At 41.5% G+C, this 26,622-nt stretch overlaps 1 protein-coding gene across 4 annotated transcripts in view; it reads right to left on the minus strand.

Annotated features, from left to right (window-relative positions):
* Positions 1 to 627: 627 nt before the first annotated feature.
* PC (pyruvate carboxylase) overlaps positions 628 to 26,622 on the minus strand; it is a 989,411-nt gene continuing 963,416 nt past the window's right edge. For all 4 annotated transcript variants that reach the window (XM_073605170.1, XM_073605168.1, XM_073605171.1 and 1 more), the window contains 3 exons: positions 20,614 to 20,859; positions 18,518 to 18,658; positions 628 to 4,512 (listed from right to left, as the gene is read on the minus strand). In XM_073605170.1, coding sequence (XP_073461271.1) covers positions 4,264 to 4,512; positions 18,518 to 18,658; positions 20,614 to 20,859 — 636 coding nt within the window. In that variant the 3' untranslated portion in view covers positions 628 to 4,263. The remainder of the gene's footprint in view (positions 4,513 to 18,517; positions 18,659 to 20,613; positions 20,860 to 26,622) is intronic.

The raw sequence follows: 26,622 nt of genomic DNA on the forward strand, positions 1-26,622 counted from the left end.
CGTCAAAACACACAGAGCGTCACTTCCGGTTGCTGTACAGCCACGCACTGATGCGTTTTATCATTGCAAATTCGTTCTGGGAATATTGCGGATACCTTTGGGTCTCTGGATACTTGATGGGACATACATAACCCTGAGGGGTTTTCTGCCCTATATGCTAAACACGGGCGTGTGAGGCAATAAATGCTGGTGAGTTCACATCCAACTGGGGAGTGGAGACATGGTGTTAATCACGTGGTGCCGTGTCGGATCAACTGAATTTTCTATCACGTAGATACCGTTCTACATTTTTATTACCATAGCATATGAAATATTTCTTCCTATGTTTGCACAGTACCACTCACTGGGTGTGTAATACTCATGTACGTGCATTATGGGCGCCACTATTTACCTTTTAACTTATGTTTGGTAGATCTGTTTTATCATGCTCTTCCCTTTGAAGTGGCTGCTCCATTCATATTGGTTTTCTCTGTGGCGCAGTGTGAAGATCTTCGGTAGCGGCTCATTGTGAGGTCTGATTCTGTGTTATTTTCTAAAAGGGTATCAGTAAAAACTGCAGTACACAAAATGTGTGCAATTGAAAAAAAAAATCAAGTCCACTAAAAACAAATACTAAAAACAATAAACTTAAAAGATGCACAAATTGATGTTTATTTCTAATTGACAAACAGTACAATTTTTATAATAATGACAAGATGTTCAAAGGCATAATTAGTGTATACAGGTAAGACACTGCATTGACAGAGGAATACACTTATACTGTCCAGTTAATGATGTAAACAAAGGTAAAAAAAAATACTGGTACAACATTTTAGAGCCAAAGTTAATGGTCCACAGTTAGCAATGCTCCAGTGTTGCTCAACATAAGAAATCACCACTTAAAGTTGCCTCTAGATTAGTTCTGCAAGCCAATGAACACAAAAAATTGAGACAAGAACTAAGAAATGAATAACTTTTTTATCTTACATATATTAAGGCCTCTATCCTTAGAAAAAAAATTGGTCAATGTCTTCAAGCAAAAGTCAAATCACAAATAATGCAAAGAAGGGAAGAGTGGAAACTGTTGTTTTAAGAAGAACAGCAGTAGATCTAACACCACTGTATAAAATCTGGTTAATCAATGAAAAAAATAAAATCTTGTAGCTTTTGCCCTCATTCTTCAGTACAGGTTTTCACCCACTGAAAGTTACTGTAGTAAGGAAATACAGCCCAAAAATACATAGAAATGTGCAAAAAGAAATATATGCAAGTGTGAGTTTATAAAAAAGCACGTCACAAAAAAAAGTGCCACGTGGTTTCCTGGAAAATACGTATGGAATTTTTTTTCTCTAAGATCCCGAATATATAGACCATGTATAGCGTATGACTAAATTCCTTCCTGTAGCATAAGGTCATTGCACAGGCATGACAGAAACTACAGCGGTCAATGAATTTTTCTAATTTCTCAGCAGTAGTTTTGCATTAGACACATTTGTACCCTGCTGAGTTCAAACACAGTTCACTGTACCGCAAACATTAATAAAAGGTCAGACAATTTTACAGAGTGTTGTGCTATATAGTGCCCAGAGGCTGTTCATAAATGTCTATTTGTGAATCAGTTACACCTTAAATGAAATCGGCAATGATTTGCACACCCAGGTCCATAAAATCATTATATCAATTGACAATAAAATGAGTAAAAGATTCAAGTGGTACAGATAGTTGGGTTGTTCAGTTATATATCCAAATCTCTAGTTGATTTTAAAACATATTTAACTATGGTAAAAAATAGGAACATGATTAAAATCATTGTACTGGTCAACATTGTGCCAAGTATACCACCATGTGTACTCTTGTGCTCTGCACACTCTGGCTAGTGATGGCTTAAAATGGTGACAGGTGTTGGGAGATTAACAGTGTTGACCCCAGTACATCTGGCTCAACTCGCAAAGCTTTATCACAAGAATAAATCTTTCTATTTTAGCCATGTGACTGTAATTTTCAAATCCTATTTGACTCAACTAAAAATAACTGTCACTTTTCAAAAAAAAAATCAAGTATCTTTCTCCCGATGTGCGAGCTTTGTGAATTAAGCCTATTGTGTTGGTAAGAGAAACTGAAAAGACTGTACTGGTTGAAAGGCATGCAAGGAGCATTTCAAAGCATCTAACTGCTTAAAGCCTGTATAAAAAGTTAATGAGGTGAAAAGGGTTAGTAGAAACATTAAAATAGGCAGAGCTTAAACACTCATGGGAATTTGGGTAGCCCAGATAGCCAGCTGACAATCCTTAAATGCCTAGAATGCACCCACAATGCACAGCTGCAGCCCTAAATAAATTAGTACATACATTGCTGTGAGGTAGCAAAATGAGGACATGCTACTTAATATCCTTTCTCTTTCAGGAGAAGTAAGCGGAAACCCATGCTTCGGTTTAATACATTTGTCATTTTACAAAGACAAACTGAGCAATAGGGACTGCAAAAACGTAACTGCATCAATATTGTAACCCTTGAGCCTGATATGTGGCCTCCAAGTTGCTCTACAGATGTTACGGCTCTCATAGGAATTTATAATTATGTTAACATGACAGCACCCATCTTAATACCAGCATACTGCAATATTCAAAGAAGACAGGAATAGCTTTCTGCACATAACTACTAATTCTTGTACAGAGTAAAGAGTGATGTAACCCTCTTGGCGATGAAGGAAAAAAACTTCTGTTAGCATGTAACTTTTTTTATAACCCAATTAAAACATGATTTGGTCATTTAGGCTTATTTATTGAAGGAAGGTACAGTAAATCAGTCAGAAACCATCTTTCATTATTGTGACTGCTTTAAACTAATCAAGATTAGTCTCAGACTGTCCTTTGCGTATTTTCACACTGCCTTAATAAAACAAAGGATGTTCATTTATTACTGTTATTTTTTCTTAATGTACATAAATAAAATATATATATATATTTGTATAGATTTCACCAGAGATTCAAATGTTAATAGTGGTTATGTTTGCTATAAAAATGCTGATAGATTTTTTTTTTTAACCAGAATGTAAACGAAACAAAGTATCCCATGAGTGACAATAGCAACAAAAACCTTGATGCAGACCAGACTGCACCCTTGATATATTGTGCATGTACTAAAAGGAGAGTTTAAAGGGATACAGTCCGAGAACTCAAAGGTGCCATTCAGTATTTCAGAGCAGACTATATTTGCACACAAAATTGCAGCTCATAAGCAAATACAAAAGTAGATATATCAAGTAACTGAGCTTCTGTTACTCAATAAAAGAAGCTTAGAAGGAAAAATGCTTAAATCTATCAAGTAATGTTTTCAGAGAAGAACCTAGTCACAAGCACTTCCAATATTCCATTTATGAAAAAGTGAAAGAGAAACCGGGAACTGTTCCCATATGTGCGCAAGTGAAAAGTACACTACTATAGTTTTTAACTTGAGCAACACTGAAGATGAGCTTTTGTTTCATGTCACTTTGCAGGGGATCAATTTAGTTAAACTGGTAAATACTATATGAATACTAAAATTATTATTTTTTTACCAAATTAGGTGAAGTGTTTCAGAAACAAAGCTTTTAGTTTTACAGAAAATAATGGACAAAATAGAAAATGAAAGGCAGAGGTGGTATATCAATAAGAAGGCTGGACATGGTGAGGACATGTACACTACACTGTATAAAAATTCTGCTGTCCAATCACAGCACATGAATATGCTTGCTAGCAGCTGCATGGAGTACATATTTGCTAGATGCATTACTAAATCTCAAGAAGAGATAGAGAGGAGTTTGTGCTATTTAGCGTTGTGCTATTCAGCTAATGAATTATGACACATTTTTTGCTTATAAGGTTATCAATCATCATCAAAGAGAGACGTATGGTAAACGTAGGTTTACAATTATATTATACATATTTATTTTAGTTATTAAGCAACCTCTAAATAGAACATTTAGTCATTTGCATAAAATCCTACCAAAGTACAATAGAGATTTGAATTTAAAGGTATTTTTAAAACCATGGCTTAGCATGGTTTTGTTGTTATACCTAGCAGTTTAGTACACAGTCCCAATTGGCTCCCTACCAAAACCAATAACTTTGCGATAATGTACAATACCCATTACACCAATGATGATGATGATGATGAGACTGTTCGAACAGCTGACAATTAATGGCGAGCACACCCTCACTCAAATAAGAATGAAGCAAAAAGCATGAAAAATGTTAAGACCACCCAACCTATTTCCAGTAAGACTGTCAATTTTACTTTTTCAAATTATTCAATTTCTAATAGAAGATCCTCCCCTTCCAGGTGCATATCAGTTTTTACATAGATTTTCTTCACTGTTCCAGAGATTGGAGAGTTGACCAAGGTTTCCATCTTCATTGCACTGAGAACACACAAAGGCTGACCCTTTGCAATTGTTTCGCCCTCTTTAACCTTGATATCAATTATCTTTCCTGGCATTGGAGCCCCAATCTGTCCCTTTACATCTTTAAGGGCCTTAGGATGGAAATGCATCTCCTGTAAAGAAAAAGAAACCAACATCACATGTAGCAATCCAACTATAGTGTTAATATTAACTGCCAACATTCCAGGTAAATTTTCTGTAAGTTTCCGCAGCATGAGATGACAGGTGAATAAATTCATCAGATGAACAGTTCTCTTGGTTTACCAACTCAGTACCTGCTGCACATATATATACACACATTTAATATATATACCGTATATACTAGAGTATAAGCCGAAAGTGCCCCCCTCGGCTTATACTCGAGTCACTGCCGTCTGCCTACCTCATCAGCGTGTCATGCAGTCAGACGGCAGCCATTCCAGTGTACAGATGCCGCGCCTTCTCTTTGTCCTCGTCTATGATAGGAGAACACTCAGTTTCCCAGCAGTAAGTCAGTGTTCCGCCTATCACGGACGTTCTCTCATCCTCATCCCACGGAAAGGATGAGAGGATGTCTGTGATAGGCTGAACACTGACTGCTGGGAAAGTGAGTTCCGCCTATCACAGACAAGGATGAGGAGTAGGCGTGGCTTTTGTACACTGGAATGGCCACCGTCTGACTGCATGACAAGCTGATCAGGTATGCAGATCGGCACAGGAAGGCTGCAATGGATGGACACAGAGAGGTTGCAGATCGGCACAGGAAGGCTGCAATGGATGGACAGAGAGGTTGCAGATCGGAACAGGAAGGCTGCAATGGATGGACACAGAGAGGTTGCAGATCGGTGCAGGAAGGCTCCAATGGACACAGAGAGGTTGCATATCGGCACAGGAAGGCTGCAATGGACACAGAGAAGTTGCAGATCAGCACAGGTAGGCTGCAATGGACACAGTGAGCTAAGCAGATCTGCACAGGGAGGCTGCAGTGTCACTCGGTAATGAAATATGAGTGGTGTATCCGCGCAACGGAACAGAACATTAAAAGAGTGGAGAAAATGGAAAAAAAATGGAAAAAAATGGAAACAATGGAAGAAATCGCATAAAGGACTGCTGCCTCCACAGATGTGATTTCCACCTAGGTGGAAAAAACAGAAGGTAAGTGAAGGGTTAGTGTGTGGGTGTGGCGCTGTCCTAATATATAGAAATACTTGGTAAATTGTGTGTAGCCAAATCCCATATGTAAAGTCGCATAAACCAAAATTGCAAATAAAAAATTCAACGAAAATAAAACCAAACATAAAACAGCAAAGTGACCCCCTTTGGAGTGTGTAGGTGTAACGTTGTCCTAGTGGAGAAAAAAGTGGAGAAAATGAAAAAAAAATGGAAACAATGGAAGAAATCGCATAAAGGACTGCTGCCTCCACAAATGTGATTTCCACCAAGGTGGAAAAAACAGAAGGTAAGTGAAGGGTTAGTGTGTGGGTGTGGCGCAGTCCTAATTCATAGAAATACTTGGTAAATCGTGTGTAGCCAAATCCCATATGTAAAGTCGCATATAAAGTATAAACCAAAATTGCAAATAAAAAATTCAACGAAAATAAAACCAAACATAAAACAGCAAAGTGACCCCCTTTGGAGTGTGTAGGTGTAACGTTGTTCTAGTTTAAAAAATACTTTGTAAATCGCGTGTAGCCATATCCCACATGTAAAATCGCATGTAAATTATAAACAAAATATAAACAAAATCGCATATAGCAAATATAACGGCTAGGTTGGCCCCCTTTGAATTGGGGGAGGGGGAAGGGGAACAGGGGATGAAATCAAAAAATGACTTTAGCCAAAGCTATTCCATCCGCATAAAAACCCCATATAGTGATTGACAAACATAACATTGCTGAATAATTACATAGGTTAAATCGTGACTAGTGCTCAGTGCAGTTTAAGTGAAAAACTTGACATCTTTGTAAAACAAGGCAGGTATTTGTATTAATCTTGGTGACCAGGTGCTCGTGTCTTGTGATCATGCGGACACTCACCAGCTTCTTTAACCCCTGCGGGGGTAATGCGCAGTCACAGTGTATGCCACTGTGCGGCAATCCACGGGCTGTTTCTGGGTCACGGTGACGTTTTAGGCAGCTTCTTTAACCCCTGCGGGGGTAATGCGCAGTCACAGTGTATGCCACTGTGCGGCAATCCACAGGCTGTTTCTGGGTCACGGTGACGTTTTAGGCATAAGAGAAGAAAGAGGAGATTCCATAGCGTAAAACCATAAAACACTCTTTATTGAACGCAGATGACAGAATGGTACTCACATTTAAGCAGTTTATAATAGGCAACCAAATGTCATCAAAACAGGAGAGCGTCAGATTTAAGTTGGTGATCCTCTGGGAGATGATGCAAAAGCGTCAGAATAGGCCACGCCCTACGCATTTCGTCATAGGGACGTCAACTGGAGCGTGCCCCCTTTGCGTCACTTCCCCTCCTTTTATACTGTGTGATGTGCTGCATGCCTGCACACCTCCGGCGGCCATTTTCCCTTAAGTTTTTGCGCGGCCATCTTGCATGTGGCTATTTCAGACCGGAGCCATGTGTATAAACCTTTAGTGGAATATCCCTAGTGTTGTAAAAACAGGAAATGGCCCTAGTGTTGTAAAAACAGGAAATAAACCAAAGGGAAATCCGTGGCCATTTTGTGAGAGATTTTGCAGACCGAAGCCCAATAGAGCAATTGATAGGTATATGCTATTTTGCAGGCCGAAGTCCGCGGCCATTTTCTTGTAGGTTCTGCAAGATCTATGTAGGTTATATGCCTGAGTCCGTGGCCATTTTCTTGTAGAATGTGCGGGGTATATTTGGATTATACGGTGACCCCGTACGAAAAAACTTCTCCGTTTGAGTATGTGTCACTCTGAGCCACAGATTTACTCTATCAAGATGGAAAATAAACCCGTAAAGAATCATCATAGGCAGAGGCAGTATTCATTATTCGCACAGTATAATTAAATATACCTGACGAATTATACATAGAAATATAAAATATAAAATTTAAAATACATATACACAGAAATGTTTAATATTTATTGCTCCAAAGTACTAAAAATAAATTGCATATCACTATGTACATGCAATATTATAAAATAAAAAGTTAACTAAATATGAAAAAAAAATTTTAATGAAAATTTAATAATAAAATAAAATTAAAAATAATAAAAAGGGGGGTAAAATAAGAGGGGTGGGAAGGAGACCGAGGGAAGATGGTGTTTGTGTCATCATGGAGCCTAAAATTAATGTCATACGTCAGGAACCTTTTTTATTTTTCACGTCAAAAAAGATTAAGCTAACTAATAGTGGTAGTTTACTGGTAGTACTAATAGTTAGTGAGAAAGCAATTTAGGTCGACATCTATATTCATTCCTGATGGTTGTAGTGTGTCTAGCTGGAAAATCCATCTAGTTTCGTTTTGCGACACTTTAATTTTCTTGTTGTCGCCCCTCTTATGCTATTGATAAAATCAAAAGGGCACTGGAGGGGCGACAACAAGAAAATTAAAGTGTCGCAAAAGGAAACTAGATGGATTTTCCAGCTAGACACACTACAACCATCAGGAATGAATATAGATGTTGACCTAAATTGCTTTCTCACTAACTATTAGTACTACCAGTAAACTACCACTATTAGTTAGCTTAAACTTTTTTGACGTGAAAAATAAAAAAGGTTCCTGACGTATGACATTAATTTTAGGCTCCATGATGACACAAACACCATCTTCCCTCGGTCTCCTTCCCACCCCTCTTATTTTACCCCCCTTTTTATCATTTTTATTTTTATTTTAATTTTATTATTAAATTTTCAATAAAATTTTTTTTTCATATTTAGTTAACTTTTTATTTTATAATATTGCATGTACATAGTGATATGCAATTTATTTTTAGTACTTTGGAGCAATAAATATTAAACATTTCTGTGTATATGTATTTTAAATTTTATATTTCTATGTATAATTCGTCAGGTATATTTAATTATACTGTGTGAATAATGAATACTGCCTCTGCCTATGATGATTCTTTACGGGTTTATTTTCCATCTTGGTAAATCTGTGGCTCAGAGTGACACATACTCGAACGGAGAAGTTTTTACGTACGGGGTCACCGTATAATCCAAATATACCCCGCACATTCTACAAGAAAATGGCCGCGGACTCAGGCATATAACCTACATAGATCTTGCAGAACCTACAAGAAAATGGCCGCGGACTTCGGCCTGCAAAATAGCATATACCTATCAATTGCTCTATTGGGCTTCGGTCTGCAAAATCTCTCACAAAATGGCCACGGATTTCCCTTTGGTTTATTTCCTGTTTTTACAACACTAGGGCCATTTCCTGTTTTTACAACACTAGGGATATTCCACTAAAGGTTTATACACATGGCTCCGGTCTGAAATAGCCACATGCAAGATGGCCGCGCAAAAACCTAAGGGAAAATGGCCGCCGGAGGTTTCCGGTGTGCAGGCATGCAGCACATCGCACAGTATAAAAGGAGGGGAGGTGACGCAAAGGGGGCACGCTCCAGTTGACGTCCCTATGACGAAACGCGTAGGGCGTGGCCTATTCTGACGCTTTTGCATCATCTCCCAGAGGATCACCAACTTAAATCTGACGCTCTCCTGTTTTGATGACATTTGGTTGCCTATTATAAACTGCTTAAATGTGAGTACCATTCTGTCATCTGCATTCAATAAAGAGTGTTTTATGGTTTTACGCTATGGAATCTCCTCTTTCTTCTCTTATGCCTAAAACGTCACCGTGACCCAGAAACAGCCTGTGGATTGCTGCACAGTGGCATACACCGTGACTACGCATTACCCCCGCAGGGGTTAAAGAAGCTGCCTAAAACGTCACCGTGACCCAGAAACAGCCTGTGGATTGCCGCACAGTGGCATACACTGTGACTGCGCATTGCCCCCACAGGGGTTAAAGAAGCTGGTGAGTGTCCGCATAATCACAAGACACGAGCACCTGGTCACCAAAATTAATACAAATACCTGCCTTGTTTTACAAAGATGTCAAGTTTTTCACTTAAACTGCACTGAGCACTAGTCACGATTTAACCTATGTAATTATTCAGCAATGTTATATTTGTCAATCACTATATGAGGTTTTTATGCGGATGGAATAGCTTTGGCTAAAGTCATTTTTTTATTTCATCCCCTGTTCCCCTTCCCCCTCCCCCAATTCAAAGGGGGCCAACCTAGCCGTTATATTTGCTATATGCGATTTTGTTTATATTTTGTTTATAATTTACATGCGATTTTACATGTGGGATCTGGCTACACACGATTTACAAAGTATTTTTTAAACTAGGACAACGTTACACCTACACACTCCAAAGGGGGTCACTTTGCTGTTTTATGTTTGGTTTTATTTTCGTTGAATTTTTTTTTTTCAATTTTGGTTTATACTTTATATGCGATTTTACATATGGGATTTGGCTACACACGATTTACCAAGTATTTCTATGAATTAGGACTGCGCCACACCCACACACTAACCCTTCACTTACCTTCTGTTTTTTCCACCTTGGTGGAAATCACATTTGTGGAGGCAGCAGTCCTTTATGCGATTTCTTCCATTGTTTCCATTTTTTTTCATTTTCTCCACTTTTTTCTCCACTAGGACAATGTTACACCTACACACTCCAAAGGGGGTCACTTTGCTGTTTTATGTTTGGTTTTATTTTCGTTGAATTTTTTATTTGCAATTTTGGTTTATGCGACTTTACATATGGGATTTGGCTACACACAATTTACCAAGTATTTCTATAAATTAGGACAGCGCCACACCCACATACTAACCCTTCACTTGCAGTGTCACTCGATCACATATACAGGTGGCGGAAGGGGGTCCCGATAAGGTGCGACAGCCTGAGACCAATGCGACTGGTTTATTTGGATACACTGAGAAGAATGGAAGGAACAGAAATTCCTTCCTCCCTTCTCTGACATCAGAAATGGCAAGGATTTTGTCACTTCCGGTTTCAGTTTGTTTGTGTACAAGCCGTTACTGGCTTGTACAGCATCTGATCAAACCATTCTCGGTTTCATCAGATGCTTTGGAGGCCAGAGGAGAGATATGGGGTCTAACAGACCCCAGGTTTCTCCAAAAAGAGGACCTGTCAAGCCCATGCTATCACAAGGGATGTTGTTCATCCCTTGTGATAGCAATAAAGTTGATAAAAAATAAAGAAGAAAAGGTACAGTGTAAAGAAAAAATAAATTTAACAAAATTTAAAAGAAATTTAAAGTGCAGCCATCCCCTCGTGCTCACACACAAATGTGAACAAGCGTAGGTCCCACAAGCATGTGTAAACGGCGATCGCACCACACATGGTATTGCCGTGAACATCAGAGCAAGAGCAATAATTCTAGCAATAGACCCGTGTAACTCTAAACTGGTAATCTGTAAAGGTCTTTAACCCTTTTCCTGCCAGGTCCGTATGTCCTATGGACCTAACGGCGGGGTGCATCACACACAGTCCTGTGGCTGCCTGTCAGGTGAGAGCATGGGTTATAGGGTATCACAAGGTGATTGGACACTGGTCACACCCTAGACAGGAAGTTCAACCCCCTATATAACCCCTTCCCTTACTGGGGATACCTCAGTTTTGTAGCAAAGCAATATAAGTGTATTAGAAGAGGGGCGAGACCTCTGTGTCCCATGATGTACCTCAAAAGAAAAGGATTTTACACTTAAGCTGTTATAAAAATCCTATTTTCTTTCTCGTACATCACGGGACACAGAGCCTCAGTAATTACTGATGGGATGTCCCAGAGCAATGCTATTTGAGGGGAGGGGAACCACAACAAAGTAGGGTGTAATCAGATCTGAGGACCTCGTACCGCTGCCTACAGCACACTACACCCAAAGGCGATATCCTCATGCCTTCCCACATCCACCTGATAAAATCTGGTGAATGTATGGACTGAAGACCAGGTTACAGATTTGAGCCATAGAGCCCAAGAAGCACTAATAGCCCTTGTGGAGTGTGCCTTGATTTGAAAAGGTGGAATTTTCTGTTTCGAACCGTAAGCTTGAATAATCATTTGTCGAATCCATTTTGAAATGGTAGACTTTGACGCTGCTGGTGCTCTATTGGGACCTTCTGGCAGTATGAACAAAACATCTGTTTTGCGAATTTGAGCAGTTGCTTCCAGATAGGCCTTGACAGCTATTACTACATCCAAAGAATGTAGTGACCTTTCTTCCGTAGAACAGGGATCTGGAAAAAAGGAAGGCAGAACAATATCTTGGTTTAGATGAAAATCTGAAACCACTTTCGGTAGAAAGCTAGGATGAGGGCACAATACCACTCTATCCTTGTGTATGATTAAATAAGGCTCTTTACAGGAAAGAGCTGCTAATTCTGATAATCTTCTAGCAGAAGAAATGGCTACCAGAAAAATTAACTTTCTTGTCAACAAGACCAAAGAAATTTGACATATTGGTTCAAAAGGCTGTTTCTGTAAAACTGACAGAACCAAATTCAAGTCCCAGGGGTTTAGGGGCGCCTTAACCAGAGGATTAAGACGCGTCACCCCCTGCATAAAGTTTCGGACCAAAGAATGTGAAGCAAGTGGTCGTTGAAATAGTACTGATAAGGCCGAGACCTGGCCCTTGATGGTACTCAAGGCCAGCTTCATTTCTAATTATTTGTAGAAAGTCAAGAATTCTACCTATTACATATTTTCTGGGATGCCAACCCCTGGATTCACACCAGGATACATACGTTTTCCAGACTCTATGATAAATCACTCTGGAAGCTGACTTCCTTGCATTGATCAAGGTAGAGATCACAGGACCTGAAAGCCCATGACTCTTCAGAACGTGGGTTTCAATAGCCAAACCGTTAAATTTAGCATTTGTAAGGCAGGATGGAACACTGGACCTTGAGATAACAGGTCTGGACGTGACGGTAGGGTCCACGGGGAACCTACTGTCATTCTTACTATTTCTGCATACCAAGATCTCCTGGGCCAAGCTGGGGCCACCAGAAGTACCGACTTGTTTTCCAGCCTGATCCTGCAAAGGAGCCGTGGCAGAAGCAGAATAGGAGGGAATGCATAAATCAGTGAGAACCGATGCCACGGAATCACCAACGCATCTGTCCCGCATGCAAGAGGATCCTTTGTTCTTGCCACAAACATGTCGATCTTCTTGTTGAATCTGGATGCAAAGAGATCTACATCTGGAATCCCCCATCTTTGGCATATGGCCCAGAAGATATCGGGGTGAAGAGACCATTCCCCTGGGACTAACTGCTGGCGACTCAAATAGTCCGCCTGCCAGTTCTTTATCCCCGGAATGAAAACTGCCGATATGCATGGGACATGCCGATTGCTGCCACTGCAGGTTGAGCTACTGAACCTGCCAAGGAAAAAATATTTTTCAACAGGAATTCAATTTTTTATCAGTTGGATCCCTAAGCATCTGAGCACTGTCGACAGGACAGGTCAGGCTTTTGATTACGGAGGAAATGGCAGCGTCAACTGCCGGTATACCCCACATTTTTCTAAATTTTTCCTCCATAGCATAAAGTGTTGAAAACTTTTTAGGCGGAAAAAATGCTTATCTGGGTGATCCCACTCAGAATAAATGAGCTTTTCTAGTAAACTATGAACAGGAAAAGCATGTGTTGTTTGAGGAGGCTTCAGTGAACCCCAAGAAGAGGAGGGTTCTTTAACTGACTCAGATACGGGCAACTTAAATGTGGAGCGGACCAATCCAGTAAGAATTTGCACTAAGACCTTCTCATCCTGAGAAGCTGAAGAGGGCCCTTCTCCACTTGATTCCTCAGAAGAGGAATCATCAGTTTCATCCCGATCCTCTGAGAGGGATTCCTCTCCTTTTTCCCCAGAGTTCCTCAGCTTGAGGGTCCTGGGTAACAGAGGGAGACCTAGTGCGTTTTCTTCCACTGAATGAAGATGCGATTTAGGCCATTAGTCTTTCCTCTAATCCATTAATGGTTGAGGAAAAAACCTCCTGTGTAATGTATAAAGGGGCTGAAGTGCCAGAAGCAGATGCAGCCTCTGACCCCGACGGCTCACCCTAGCCAGCCATCCCAGGTCCTACAGGGGGGGAAGGTGCTGCAGAAGGGGGGTCCTCAGAGCCTGAGGGAGATCACCTAGAGCCTCTGGTTTTCAAGGTATTTGTACCTCTTCTACCCATAGTGCCAAGCAACAAGGTGGAGGTACCACAAAAAACACTGACTGCTGAGCGATGTAGTTCAGCAACTGCCGCTGCTACCAATGCCCAGTCTGGTGTTTAAAGTAAATTCTGCCTGGCAGAATGCCTGTGTCCCACCTCACATGCGCCCGTCAGCTACTGTGTCCCACCATAGGCTGTGTGCACCTGAAAGAGAGTGCACTTTATAGCCTGTATAGCCAGCGATGTGGGCGTCTAATCATGCCGGACGTCGCATTAACGCTCCGCCCCCCTCCTCCAACCACCCCTCCTGCCCCCCCTCGTTTTTTTCAAAAACATGTGCTTTCCCGCACGAGCCGAGGCTCCGATCCTCGGGACAAGCATGGAGGGAAGGCTGGGGCGCAGGAGAGAGAGAAGGGCCGGTGGATGGGAACCTGCCAGAAATAGCGGTAGCGGTGGTGGGTGATGCGGTATACTACCGCTGCTTGCTCAGGCTCACCTCAGCCCCCCTAAGCCATGGGGGGAGAATCCCTGAAGGAGAGAACCCCCCATCCTACCTGGAGCCTGGCTGGAGGAGCGTACAGTGTGGACACTGAGACAGACGGAACAAGCATGAAAAGGTTTGTGCTTTTGACAGCCCCCGGTGGCGACAATAGGCATAGCATACATTTACCTAAAGGAGAAAACCTACTAGAATTAAAAAATTCTTGAGGAGTCTCTCTTACCTTATCCAGCTGCAGGGTTCTGTTATACAGACCCAATCTTCATCTCTTATGGTGGGCTACGTTTGAAAAAACCTTCAGAGACTGGGGCCCCCTTAAATAGGAGGAGTCGCAGTTCTGGGCCCGTAAAGCACCCGCCAGGGATATGGTTGAAAAAAACAAATACTGGATCCCGGGGTCCAGCTCTCTAAAAAGAGAAGCGTTACAGGTAAAACCTCGTTTCTTCGGACATGAGGCCCAGGTACCATCCAATTTGGCCTGAAAAAGCACTTTGAATGGATCCAGTTGCATGGCTTGCCCCAATATAGGATATTCCTTTGGAGCTCAGCACAGCACATCTTATTCATGACCAACACCTAAGACACTGGCGAAAAAACTGATGTATCCCCAGTAAGGGGAGGGGTTGTATAGGGGGTTGAACTTCCTGTCTAGGGTGTGACCAGTGTCCAATCACCTAGTGATACCCTATAACCCATCAGTAATTACTGAGGCTCTGTGTCCCGTGATGTATGAGAAAGAAAGAGAACCTGCCACCTAAAAATCATCACATAGGGGACTGTTTGTCCCCTATGTGATGAAAAAAAAAAAGTTGAGTAAAATTTTTTTGCAAAAAAATAAAGTTACACCTAAGCACATAAAATCCCCTCCCCCAAAAAATGTGAGGCCCCCCCACGCCCACATATACACACACACGAATGTAAAAGTGCATTAGTTGGGGCGCCTACGCGTGAAAACGTCGATTGCGATACACATGTTACATATCGCCACATACGTCAGAGTGAGGGCAATAATTCTAACACCAGAACTTCTCCGTAACACTAAACTGATACCTATAGGGGGCTTTTGAAGTATCGCCTAGAGAAAATATAGGGTACTAAAGTTTGCTGACATTTCATGGGCGCACATGAATTTAAGGTTTGTCATGTTGGGTATCTATTTACTCGGTACAACCTTGTCTTTTATATTTTACCAAAATTTGGGTAATTTATTGTGTTGGTTTGCCTTAAAATTCACGTTAGTGTGTTTTTTACTGAAATTTTGTGTTTCCTAGACCTGCGGTAAGACCGTGTGACATAAAATATGCATCTACCACTATTATATTCTCTAGGGTGTCTGCTTTCAGAAAATATCTAATATGTGTGTGTTTTGTGTAATCTTCAGGCTTTAAATGATTTTTTTTAAATGTGTGCAAAAACGGCTCTGGCAGCAAAAGGTTTAAAGTGTTGCCTATGAATTATTTCATGTACCGTAGTTTGTCGCCATTCCATGGCATGCACAATTTTACTGTGTGTCATATTTGGTATCTATTTACTTGGTAAAACATCATCTTTTATATTCCAACAAAAAATTGGGTATTATATTATGTTTGTGTTCACTAAAGTGTGTGTTTTCCAAAAAATTGAGTTTGAAAAACTACTGCGCAAATATGGTATAATATAAAAAATTGCAACACCCACAACTTTATTCTCTAGGGCCTATGCTTAAAAAATGTATAATATTCGCGGGTTCTAAATAATTTTCTAGCAAAATAAATGCTGATTTTTACATGTATGTGAGAAATGTCAGAATTGGGGATAAAGTGGTTAAATCAGTTTTTCTCAATGTTTTTTGATTAGCACTAGCAGCACCTTTTAAAATTATGCACAATCTTGAAGCACCCGATTTTAAAATGTAAAAAACTAAACTAATAGGTTTACATATCATGGCAGTATCCACACATGTGGGCCACCTACCATTAGAGGGGATTTATTCTTCCACCTTTGTAAACTTGTACAAACTAGTATTCTAGTTTTTCTCTTCTCCCTCAGTTTCTTTCCTTCTCTCTGCTAACCTGACCCCAGTGCCGATGTAGAGGGACAGGTAAAGGGCAAACAAGGATGCTGTGCAGGTGCCCAGTGTCCTACTTATCAACAGATGTCATGGATTGTTAGGATGCCAGTGGCTAGTCCTCATGGTGACCAAGGCTATAGTGCTGCACAATAAAAACTGTAGCTTTGTGTAATAAAAAGGCAGGCTCTATCCTCTTGCCAACTTGTTGACAAATTTTGGCAGTTTATTGCACTTTTTAGGCATTTTGCCAGGGGAACCCCTGAAGAACCCAGAAGGCACCCAGGTTCAAATGATCATGGCATAAGTAATGACATCTGTATCAGCCAAGCTTATGATCAGCTAAGTGATACTAAAGTCTCTTTTTTTTTCTATAAAAATAACAAACATGTTATACTTACCTGATCTGTTGCAGTGGATTTGCACAGAGCAGCCCAGATCCTCCTCTTCTGGGGTCCCTCTTCAGTGCCCATGGCTCCTCGGTCCTGTGGAGTGCCCCCACAGCAAGCAGCTTGCTATTGGGGCACCTGAGCTGAGCTGCAGCTTCGAGTGTCCATTCAGACATGGAGCCCCGGTTCGACTCCGCCCCTCCTCTCTCCTGATTGACTGATTTTGATTGACAGCAGCGGGAGCAAATGGCACCACTGCTGTTTCTTAGCCAAATTAGGAGGGAGAGTCCCAGACGGCTGAGACACTCGTAAACATCGTCTGATCTACAACACTTCAGGCCCCTCCTCCTCACCTCCACTGCCTTCTGGGACACACACAGTTCCAGAAGATGGCGGAACCATTCAGAAAGCACAGCATGACTTGCGCATGCGCAGTAAGAACCAGGCTGTGAAGCCGCAAGGCTACACTTCCTGTTTCCCTTACTACAGATGCTGGCGCCTGCATCCGAAGCCAATTAAAGAATCGGCTTGGGGTACTGACATCGGCTTGGGATCCCTGGACAGGTAAGTGTCCTTATAGTAAAAGTCAGCAGCTGCAGTATTTGTAGCTGCTGACTTTTAATTTTTTTCTGAAGGAGCCTGGAGCCCCTCTGTAAACAGTGCTTTTTGCTGCGCTTCTTCTCAGATACCCAACATCTATCTTTCAGGTCTGACCACATCTACACAAGTTAAAGATCTAGCACCCTGAAGTTCAGACTCCAGAGTTTATGTGTACCCTTAAGCAATTTTACCACGTGACACTGCTACTATTTGACTAGCATAATCTACAAGTTTCCATTGTTAAAAGACTACGTTAACTGCTTAAATTTAGACTGCAGCAATAAAAAAAAATCTCTATGCAACCTATCTTGCTCTTCTGATCAAAATTGTAAATGGAACTACAGATCAGATGCAGGGAGAAATATCTTTCTGTTCCGTACTAGTGCAGTGTTTACATATAGTAGCACTCTTGGAGCCCATTCTTTATGCCCTCTGGGTAAGCAGTACAGTCAGAAGGAACTTTTGTCTGCATCTTAAATATGCAATTTCAGTTAGTTTACATCAGGAGGACAAAAGTTGGGATTGTGTTTTTTGTTAAACAGTTAAGCTTTAAGATTATAATAGTTTACTTTACTAAAATACATATGATTTCTACTGGGCAGAAGCTGAAGTTTCAGGACTGAAAAAGTTGCAGTGAAATTCACAGGACTGATGTATGAAATACAAGCATACATTAGTGCTAAAGGGTAGTTGGCTGTACTGTACAATAAATGAAAACTCAAATTATGTGATGTCATGGCACCACATTGTGGTAATGGAAGCCTGAAAGCTGGCAACAGGGAGGATACTGTACAGTGCATTGTAAAATGGAGTCCATTTACACAAGGGTGATAAATTTGATTGCCTTCACAAGCCTTGTACCAAGGAAGCTCATTAATTTGAACAGGCCACCTAACGAACAATGGGTTAAAACAAAATTAACCGCTGCTATCACAGCGCACCACAATGTACAATAGTCCTTTGCCATGCCCTGCGAAGGTGCATTGGGCAGCCATTCAGAATGACCAGTAATTAGAATTAACTGGATCATAGTGTAGCAATGTACATAACATGATTTACCACAAAGCAGCAGTGTAAACAAGAGCTTTAATTGAATTGTATATTGCAAGCTAGGTTATGTCTGCCATACACTGACATGTGTGAACCTAAACATTTGTTCATTTACTAAATAATGCCATCCATTCTTTGCTTTCCTGTGCCACGTACATATGTTTTCTACTTTTCCTTTTTCTGTGTATCAGTTAGGACCAAATGTTTGGACTTCAGGATGCAATAAACTGGGTTAAAATGTAAAAGATAAGCAATGTACAGTTTTTGAAGATGTTAAAACAAAGCAAACACCATACTCTAGTTACACAGTCCTCCAGCCCCATTTCTGCATTCCTAGCATGGAAATTCTTACCTTCATAGCCTGAGTATCTTTTACAAGGACAGATCGGAGCTGACCGTTGAGCTCAAAAAACACCTCCCTTTGGCCAGCTTTGTTCAGATCGCCCAGAGCAAGTGCTTTAATATGCAAAGTTTTTCCTCTTTCTAGTTCAACCTAAAAACATTATAAAGACAAAACACCTATTGAGTAAAAAATATTGTTGTCAGAAACCAATACATACTGTACATTATGGTTAAATGCTCCTTCCACTGCATTCCACTTATTATTGGTATTATTTTATTTTTTATTTAAATGTATGTATGTATATATTATGTAATTATTCAGTATTATATACTGCTCAAAAAAATTAAAGGAACACCTTTTAATCAGACTATAGCATCAAGTCAATGAAACTGAGATATTGATCTGGTCAGTTAAGTAGCAGGGGGGGGGGGGTTGTAAACAGTTTCAGCTGCTTTGGTGCTGGCACTAGATGGGCAACAATGAGACAACCTCCAAAACAGGAATAGTTTTACATGTGAAGGCCACTGACAGTTTTTTCCCCGTACTCATCTTTTCTGACTGTTTTTCACTAGTTTTACATTTGGCTAGGGTCCACTACTGATAGCATGAGGCGATACTTGGACCCTATAGAGGTGGGCACAGGCAGTCCAAGTCCCCTAGGATGGCACATCCATATGTGCCAATGCCAGAAGGTTTGCTGTGTCTCCCAGCACTCCCAGTCTCAAGAGCATGGAAGAGATTGCAGGAGACAGGCAATCACTCTAAGAGAGCTGGACAGAGCCATAGAAGGTCCTTAACCCATCAGCAGGCCTTGTATCTTCTCGTTTTTGCAAGGCAGAACGGGATGAGCACTGCCAGAGCCCTACAAAATAACCTCCAGCGAGGAATTACTCTGACCAACCAATCAGAAACAGACTTCATGAGAGTGGCCTGAGGGCCCGATGTCTTCTAGTGGGCCCTCACTGCCCAGCACCGTGGAGCTTGATAGCCACTACTGCCTTGTGCTTTTCACAGATGAGAGCAGGTTCACCCTGAGCACATGTGACAGACGTGAAAGGGTCTGGAGAAGCCATGAGAATGTTATGCTGCTCGTAACATCGTTCAACATGACCGGTTTGGTGGTGGGTCAGTGATAGTCTGGGGAGGCATATCCATGGAGGGACACACATACTTCTACAGGCTAGACAATGGCACCCTGACTGCCATTAGGTATTGGGATGAAATTCTTGGACTCCTTGTCAGACCCTGCGCTGGTGCAGTGGGTCCTGGGTTCCTCCTGGTGCATGACAATGCCCGGCCTCATGTGGCGAGAGTATGCAGCCATTTCCTGGAGGATGAAGAAATTGATACCTTTGAATGGTCCCCACACTCGCCTGACCTAAATCCAATAGAACATCTCTGGGACATTATGTTTCGGTCCATCCGATGCCACCAGATTGCACTTCAGTCTGTTCAGGAGCTCAGTGATGCCCTGGTCCAGATCTGGGAGGAAATATCCCAGGACATCATGCGTCATCTCATTAAGAGCATGCCTTGACATTGTCAGGCATGCATACAAGCACGTGGGGGCCATACAAACTACTTTGAGTTGCTGCAATGAAATTTCAGCAAAATGGACTAGCCTGCTGCATCATTTTTTACTTTGATTTTTGGGGTGTCTTTGAAATCAGCCTTCTGTAAGTTGATAATTTCCATTTCCACCAAACGATGTGGCATCCTTTCGTTCCTAACACATTACCCAGTCCATATCAATCTAGATATCCAGCATGATATTTTCCCCATTGAGATCTGATGTGTTTTCAAAGTGCTCCTATAATTTTTTTGAGCAGTGTATATTGTAGACATTATTAAGGATTTTTATGATTTCTATCAATGTGGTTGTTGTTCTGGATCTACAATGACAATGAGTCCACTCATCCCACATACCAAAGAATTGTTATCTTTCATACTAAGAAAATATACAGTACATTTCACTGTACAATTAAATAAATGTACTGTATATGGCAAGGGCCAGACAAAGACCTATGTGGCTGTACGTAAACTGCCAACAGTATCTTTTTACTTACCAATATTTTTGTTACACTAACTTTTACAGAATCACATACCTCAAACTCCTCCGCTATCTTGGGTCCATCTAGAAAGAGGCGGGTGTTGAGGCATTCAACCGGGCCAAACTGAGTGCTGAAATCCTTGTACTCTTCAAACACTTTGGGATACATAGCAGCAGACATAATGTCTTCTGGTGTTATATCATCATACTTGCTCCGCAGTCCTTCTTCTAGCTTGGCAAAGTCCATTGATGGAAATGAAGCTCCAGGTCTTCCCTCAATACGTGGTAAATCCTTCAAGACCTATGCAAACAAAGTGTAAATCTTTCATGAATTACGTTTGTTGCTTAAAAATTTAAACTCTTCAGGGTTAGCTATGTGAACTGATATTGGCATGCATTTTTTTTTTATTCTTATTTTTTTTACACTAAACTGGTGGTTCATCCCTTGTACCATTAAATCTGAACCTCAAAGTTAAACTGTGATGAGGACTTAAAAAGTTGAACAAAGTTGGTAGCTGTAAAATCAACTTGGTCTGCATACGTCAACCACTTTACTGAGCTTACCGAACAGCAGCTAAGTATGGGATGGGCACTACCTAGGATATAAATGTTCAATGACAACTAACATATTCAATAACTAAACACAACCTTATCCTCTGATCCCCCTTATTTTACAGTAGTGCTTTAACCACTTAAGGACCAAGCCTCTTTCTGAGATTTGGTGTTTACAAGTTAAAAACATTTTTTTTGCTAAAAAATTACTTAGAACCCCCAAACATTATATATCTATATTTTTTTCCTAACACCCTAGAGAATAAAATGGCGGTTGTTGCAATACTTTCTGTCACACCGTATTTGTGTAGCAGTCTTACAAGCACACTTTTTTGGGAAAAAATACACTTTTTTAATTAAAAAATAAGAAAACAGTAAAGTTAGTCCAATTTTTTTTTATATTGTGAAAGATAATCTTATGCCAAGTAAATTGATACCCAACATGTCATGCTTCAAAATTGCGCCCGCTCGTGGAATACAGACAAACTTTTACCCTTAAAAATCTCCATAGGTAACGTTTAAAAAATTCTACAGGTTGCATGTTTTGAGTTACAGAAAAGGTCTAGGGAAAGAATTATTGCTCTCACTCTAACAATTGCGGCGATAACTCACATGTGTGGTTTGAACACCGCTTCCATATGCAGGAGCTACTCACGTATACGTTCGTTTCTGCGTGCGAGCGTGGCGTGACAGGGCGCGTTTAATTTTTTTCTTTTCTTATTTTACCTTTTATTTTTTATTTTTACACTGTTCTTTAAAAAAATTGTGTCAATTTTATTCCTATTACTAGGAATTTAAACTTCCCTTGTAATAGAAAAAAAGCATCACAGGACCTCTTAAATATGAGATCTGGGGTCAAAAAGACCTCAGATCGCATATTTGCACTAGAATGCAATAAAAAAAAAAAATGTCATTTGAAAAAAAAAATGTCCCTTTAAGAGCAATGGTATGAAGACGGGTGGGAGCCATCTTCCCCTCACTCGTCTCCATACCGAACAGGGAGAAGAACCCGATCGCCTCCGCCGCTACCGACGGGACCCCGGTAAGCGGCGGAGGGCACCTGAGCATGTCGGGAGGGGGGGCCCTCTCCTGCTGCCGATAAAAGTGATCTCACGGTGAATCTGCCGCAGAGATCACTTTTATCTGAAAGCGGACCATCCACTGAAGAAGATGATATTCCTCTTCAAAGTACCGATGTATAAGAACCGCGGGTGGTCCGTAAGTGGTTAAAGGAGAAGTATGCCTAAAGTTTTTTGGCCCTACTTCTGCTATGGGTCACAGGACTGCAGTTCATTGTGCACTCTTGTGACCCATTTTCAGCTAACAGTGGGGAGTACGCAGTCAACTGATGCCACTCAGCCAGTCCAAGCTCTGGAAAGATTCTGACTGTACAGTCTCACTGGGAGATGGAGCCAGCGGCTTCTGCCCCCGGTACAGCCCAGCACTCCAGTGGAGACTGAGAAGTGAGCAATCTGCAGCTTTTGATCACTCAGTTCTCAGTCTTAGAAGCAGTGGGGGACAGATGCAGCATCAACCTAGGTGAGTATATATATTTATAAATTTTATTTATTTTTTTTTAAGAAAAACTATCCACGGTTACATATTTGCCGTATGTCTATGTGGACCTCTAGGATTCTCACCTTATTTGAAGTAAAAATTGGAGGCTGATGTTTCAGTCAACAGAATGATGAACAGGTGTGGTGTTTGGTTTCCACTACTGATCATAACACCACAAGTTGGGACTTGTGGGACTTGTATTGAGGGGTGAATAGGCTAAAAGACCTTCATACCACCTTTGATGTGAAGGACTAACAAACAGTTACTGAAAACATTCAGTTGCAGTTATTGGTGCCCAAGAGGATCATGCAAATTACTAAAAGCAAGGGTTTATAAACTTTTTCTACATACAAAAATGTATAGTTATTACTGTGACATAATTGGTGTAAAAAAGTAAATGAACAACCAAGTTTTTTTTAACTCCCTTAATGGGTTATCATGAGTTAGTTTTAGGTTATATTAATGCAGAAATATTGAAAATGCAAAAGGTTTCACAAACTCTAAAGCACTACCATAGTATTGGTGCGGGCCGCTTGATCGAGCACACGTGCATGATGACATTACTATCAAGGCCTGCCCAGGCTCGAGCAGGCGGTGTGTTGTTTTTACTCTGTTGTTTATCTTCTTAACCTTGCAAATACCTTTTTAACGTGAATAAAGTGGGATTTAAAAGTTAATGCAATATAGCTCTTTTGTTTTTCTTCCATATTACCTGGGGCCATAATGTTAATATGATTGGAGGGGGCACTGGTGATATTTAAAGGGGCCAAGTATTTAAGTTAAACTGATGCTGTGATTTTATGCAGGAATGCTGGGAAGCTGGTGACATCCATCCCAAAGATCACCCAGTGGCCTTTAGGCAAAGTTTTATACACGTTAATAACCTCATCATCTGGAGATGATATTATCTGGTAAGGAGTTGGTGTGTCATTCTGGTGTTGGAGCACTGAATTCTACACAATCTGCACAGTGGAGTATCAGCATCTGTTAAAGTGTCATCTCTTGTGTTCCACATAATACACGGGTCACTTATAATGGTTTGGATACTGAATTTTTATGCAGTTCTTTGTGTTTGTCATTTGCGTAACTATAAAAATATGCCGCTTTTGCGATGACCGATTCTATTCATCATGAACACTTTTCCGATGAAATCACCCTATTGATTCACCCTTATTCTCTGTGGCTCATACTCACCCTTCTGATCTGTTTTGGTATTACAATGGTAATCTTGGATTAAACTCTTTCTTCCTGCTAATTCTGCTCAACTTGCTGTTGAACCAGAAAGACTACAGTACATCTAGAGTCCCCCACCCGCAACAGAGGGTTTGAAACATCATGGGCTGAAGAGATCATTCTCTGGATCTCACATGTTAAACGGAACAAAGTTCCAGGCTCTGCCTTGGACAACTGATACAAATTAAAGAAACACTAGCCTCAGGAGTTTTGGGGTTCCCAGATGAAGAGTCTGTCTTTTTATGGGGACAAGAGGGTGATCCTCGCCTCAGCTTCCTCCTAAAGTTTTCTGGGGTTTTGACATTAAAGTGTTCCCCATCAAAGGGCATATACAAAAGGCGTTTTTTGCATGCATTTTCCACATGTGTACAAAGATGAGAACCATTCTAGAAATTTGGTGAATTATGCAAGGGAGAATATAGCCTTAGAAACTGCATCTAGCAATTCCTACACTGTATCTTGGTAAGATAGGTAATGGCCGGGTCCACAACAGAGACAGGCCACTTCTTTAGGAACCCCTCCTCTGTAGGGTATTGCTGGGCAAAACATTTAGGAAAAGTAAAGACTTTATCTGGGTTAGGCCACTCACTATACAGCACCAGATATCATAGGGAATGAACTGCAAAGGTCTTAATAGGCAGGGGTCCTTTTAGATAACCCAGTTTGGTTACTTTGTGTACCTGACACAGGTTGTTCCAAATCTAAGCATTGATGGTTTTGGAGTTGTCTGCAGAGTGAGACTCCTCCTGTGCCAACGCCTCAAATAAAGAGCGGGTACAGTCCTACTTATCCTAAGCTGACTGTGAAGAAGCAGCTGCCACCGCAGGGAAATCAGGATCAAGCTCTGAAAGAGAGGGCATGGAAGAACACTTTAATTTTCCTGTAAACGCATACAAAGGGGCTGAGAACTCCTAGATAACATCAAAATAGTCACCACTGAATGAGTTAGTGAAGACACTGAGGATTGCACTGCACTGCATTGGACAGTGATACGAGCTATCAGTTTTAAGCCCCATAGGAAGGATACAGCAAGACCCCTGGCACTAGTAACGGACTGTAAGATGGCCAGAACCCATAACAGCCTTGAACTTATGAAATGCCATGCTGTAGGCTGAGTGAGGAATCGGCCACAAGAGTACTCATAAAAAGCACTGATTGTGCAGGATTGTAAGATGGACATGAGCAGTGGTGAGGAGATGGTAATGAGGTCCACACAGGAAGAGAGAAGTGTACATGTACAGTACAAGCACCAGGAGGGGACTTGCATTAAAGCAAAAGGCAACAATAAATTACATATACCACAAAGCTGCAGACTGGGCTTCTTTTCTTGCCATTGGCCATGTGAACATTAGTGTCACAGCAGGGACTGAGCATATGAACCCTTAGGGGAAGGCCCGGAAGTACCAAGCAGGTTTACAAAGGGCAAAACCTCTATTTATCACAAACAAGGTTCTTAGAAGGCCCTGCAGGCATAGTTAGGGATAGAGGCAGTGGCGGCCCATCCATTAGGGACTCATGGGCGCCGCCCTATCTGTGCGTCTGGCCCCCTAATCTACATGCTGATCACTGGATGCATGGATTCCAATGGGGGATTTTTTTTTTGGTTTTAAGCACGTGATCAGAGCCAGAGGCCCTAATAGACTTCAAAAAAGGGTGGGCTCGTGGCATCGCCCTGAGCCCACCCAGTTGTGTGACAATAGCAAAAAAATATTCGCTATTGTCAAACTGATTCTCCTCCCAGCCAATCAGGAAAGTGTGTCATGACACCCGTTTCCCGACTGTCCGAAAGGAGAAGCAATCCTATTGGCCTAGGAGGAGGAGGGAGGAAATGCATGGGAAGCCTGACCGACGGACCCACCAACCGCCACTGTGACTCCAGGGATGGCTCACCCCCAGCGGCTCAGCCATCCAGCACTCTCTGGCTCAGACAGGGGAGGGAGGAGGAGGGGATATCGGAGTCATCTCGGGCAGGACATCTGCCCCTAAGGTAAGGAGGCCGCCCGTCTCCAGCGCGGGGTGGGGGGGGGGGTTGCTGGTGTTTCTGATGTTTCCCGCATTCATGTCCATCTCCCGGGGGGGTCTGAGTCACTGGTTTGCTGCCCCCCCAACCCAAATTACTGAGCATCAGCCGCCACTGGATAGAGGTAAGATCCTGGAAACATGTCTCTACCGATAGTTTTTGCCCCTCTGGTGGGCATATTCCTCGGTTTCTGTGGCAATGCCGAGGATCAGCTATACCAGTTACTGTATATTAGGCACTCAGCTTTGCTTCTCAGCAGTGTTCAATCTCCTGAAGGCAGCAGTATAACCACTTCATCCTGTGTCCTTTAACATATATTAAAAAAAAAAAAAAACATTTAAAATTTCCTAGATAATAATTTTCCCTCAAATGATCAGCCCAGTCAGTATTTAATGCAACAAAGCACACAATTAAAAATGTGTTTTGGAAGACCTAATCACTTCCGGACCACCCCATAGCAGATATGCTGCTACAGGGCAGTGCTCATCCCGCCTGGGGGGCACACGCGTGCTGCCAGCGGGCAGCTTTTGCTGTGATTACTCACAGCAGAAGCCAATCTGCGGGTGCCCGGGCAATAGATGTCTGCTGGCACCCGCCGATCGTCGGGCAGAGACACAGAACATCACTCTGCCTATGTACAGTGCATATTTTTAGCACTGATTACTGTATTAGTTTTACTAGTTCCCACAAAGTGTCAAAAGT

Source organism: Aquarana catesbeiana, linkage group LG11 (genome assembly GCF_042186555.1).
Source record: "Aquarana catesbeiana isolate 2022-GZ linkage group LG11, ASM4218655v1, whole genome shotgun sequence".
NCBI lineage: Eukaryota > Metazoa > Chordata > Amphibia > Anura > Ranidae > Aquarana > Aquarana catesbeiana.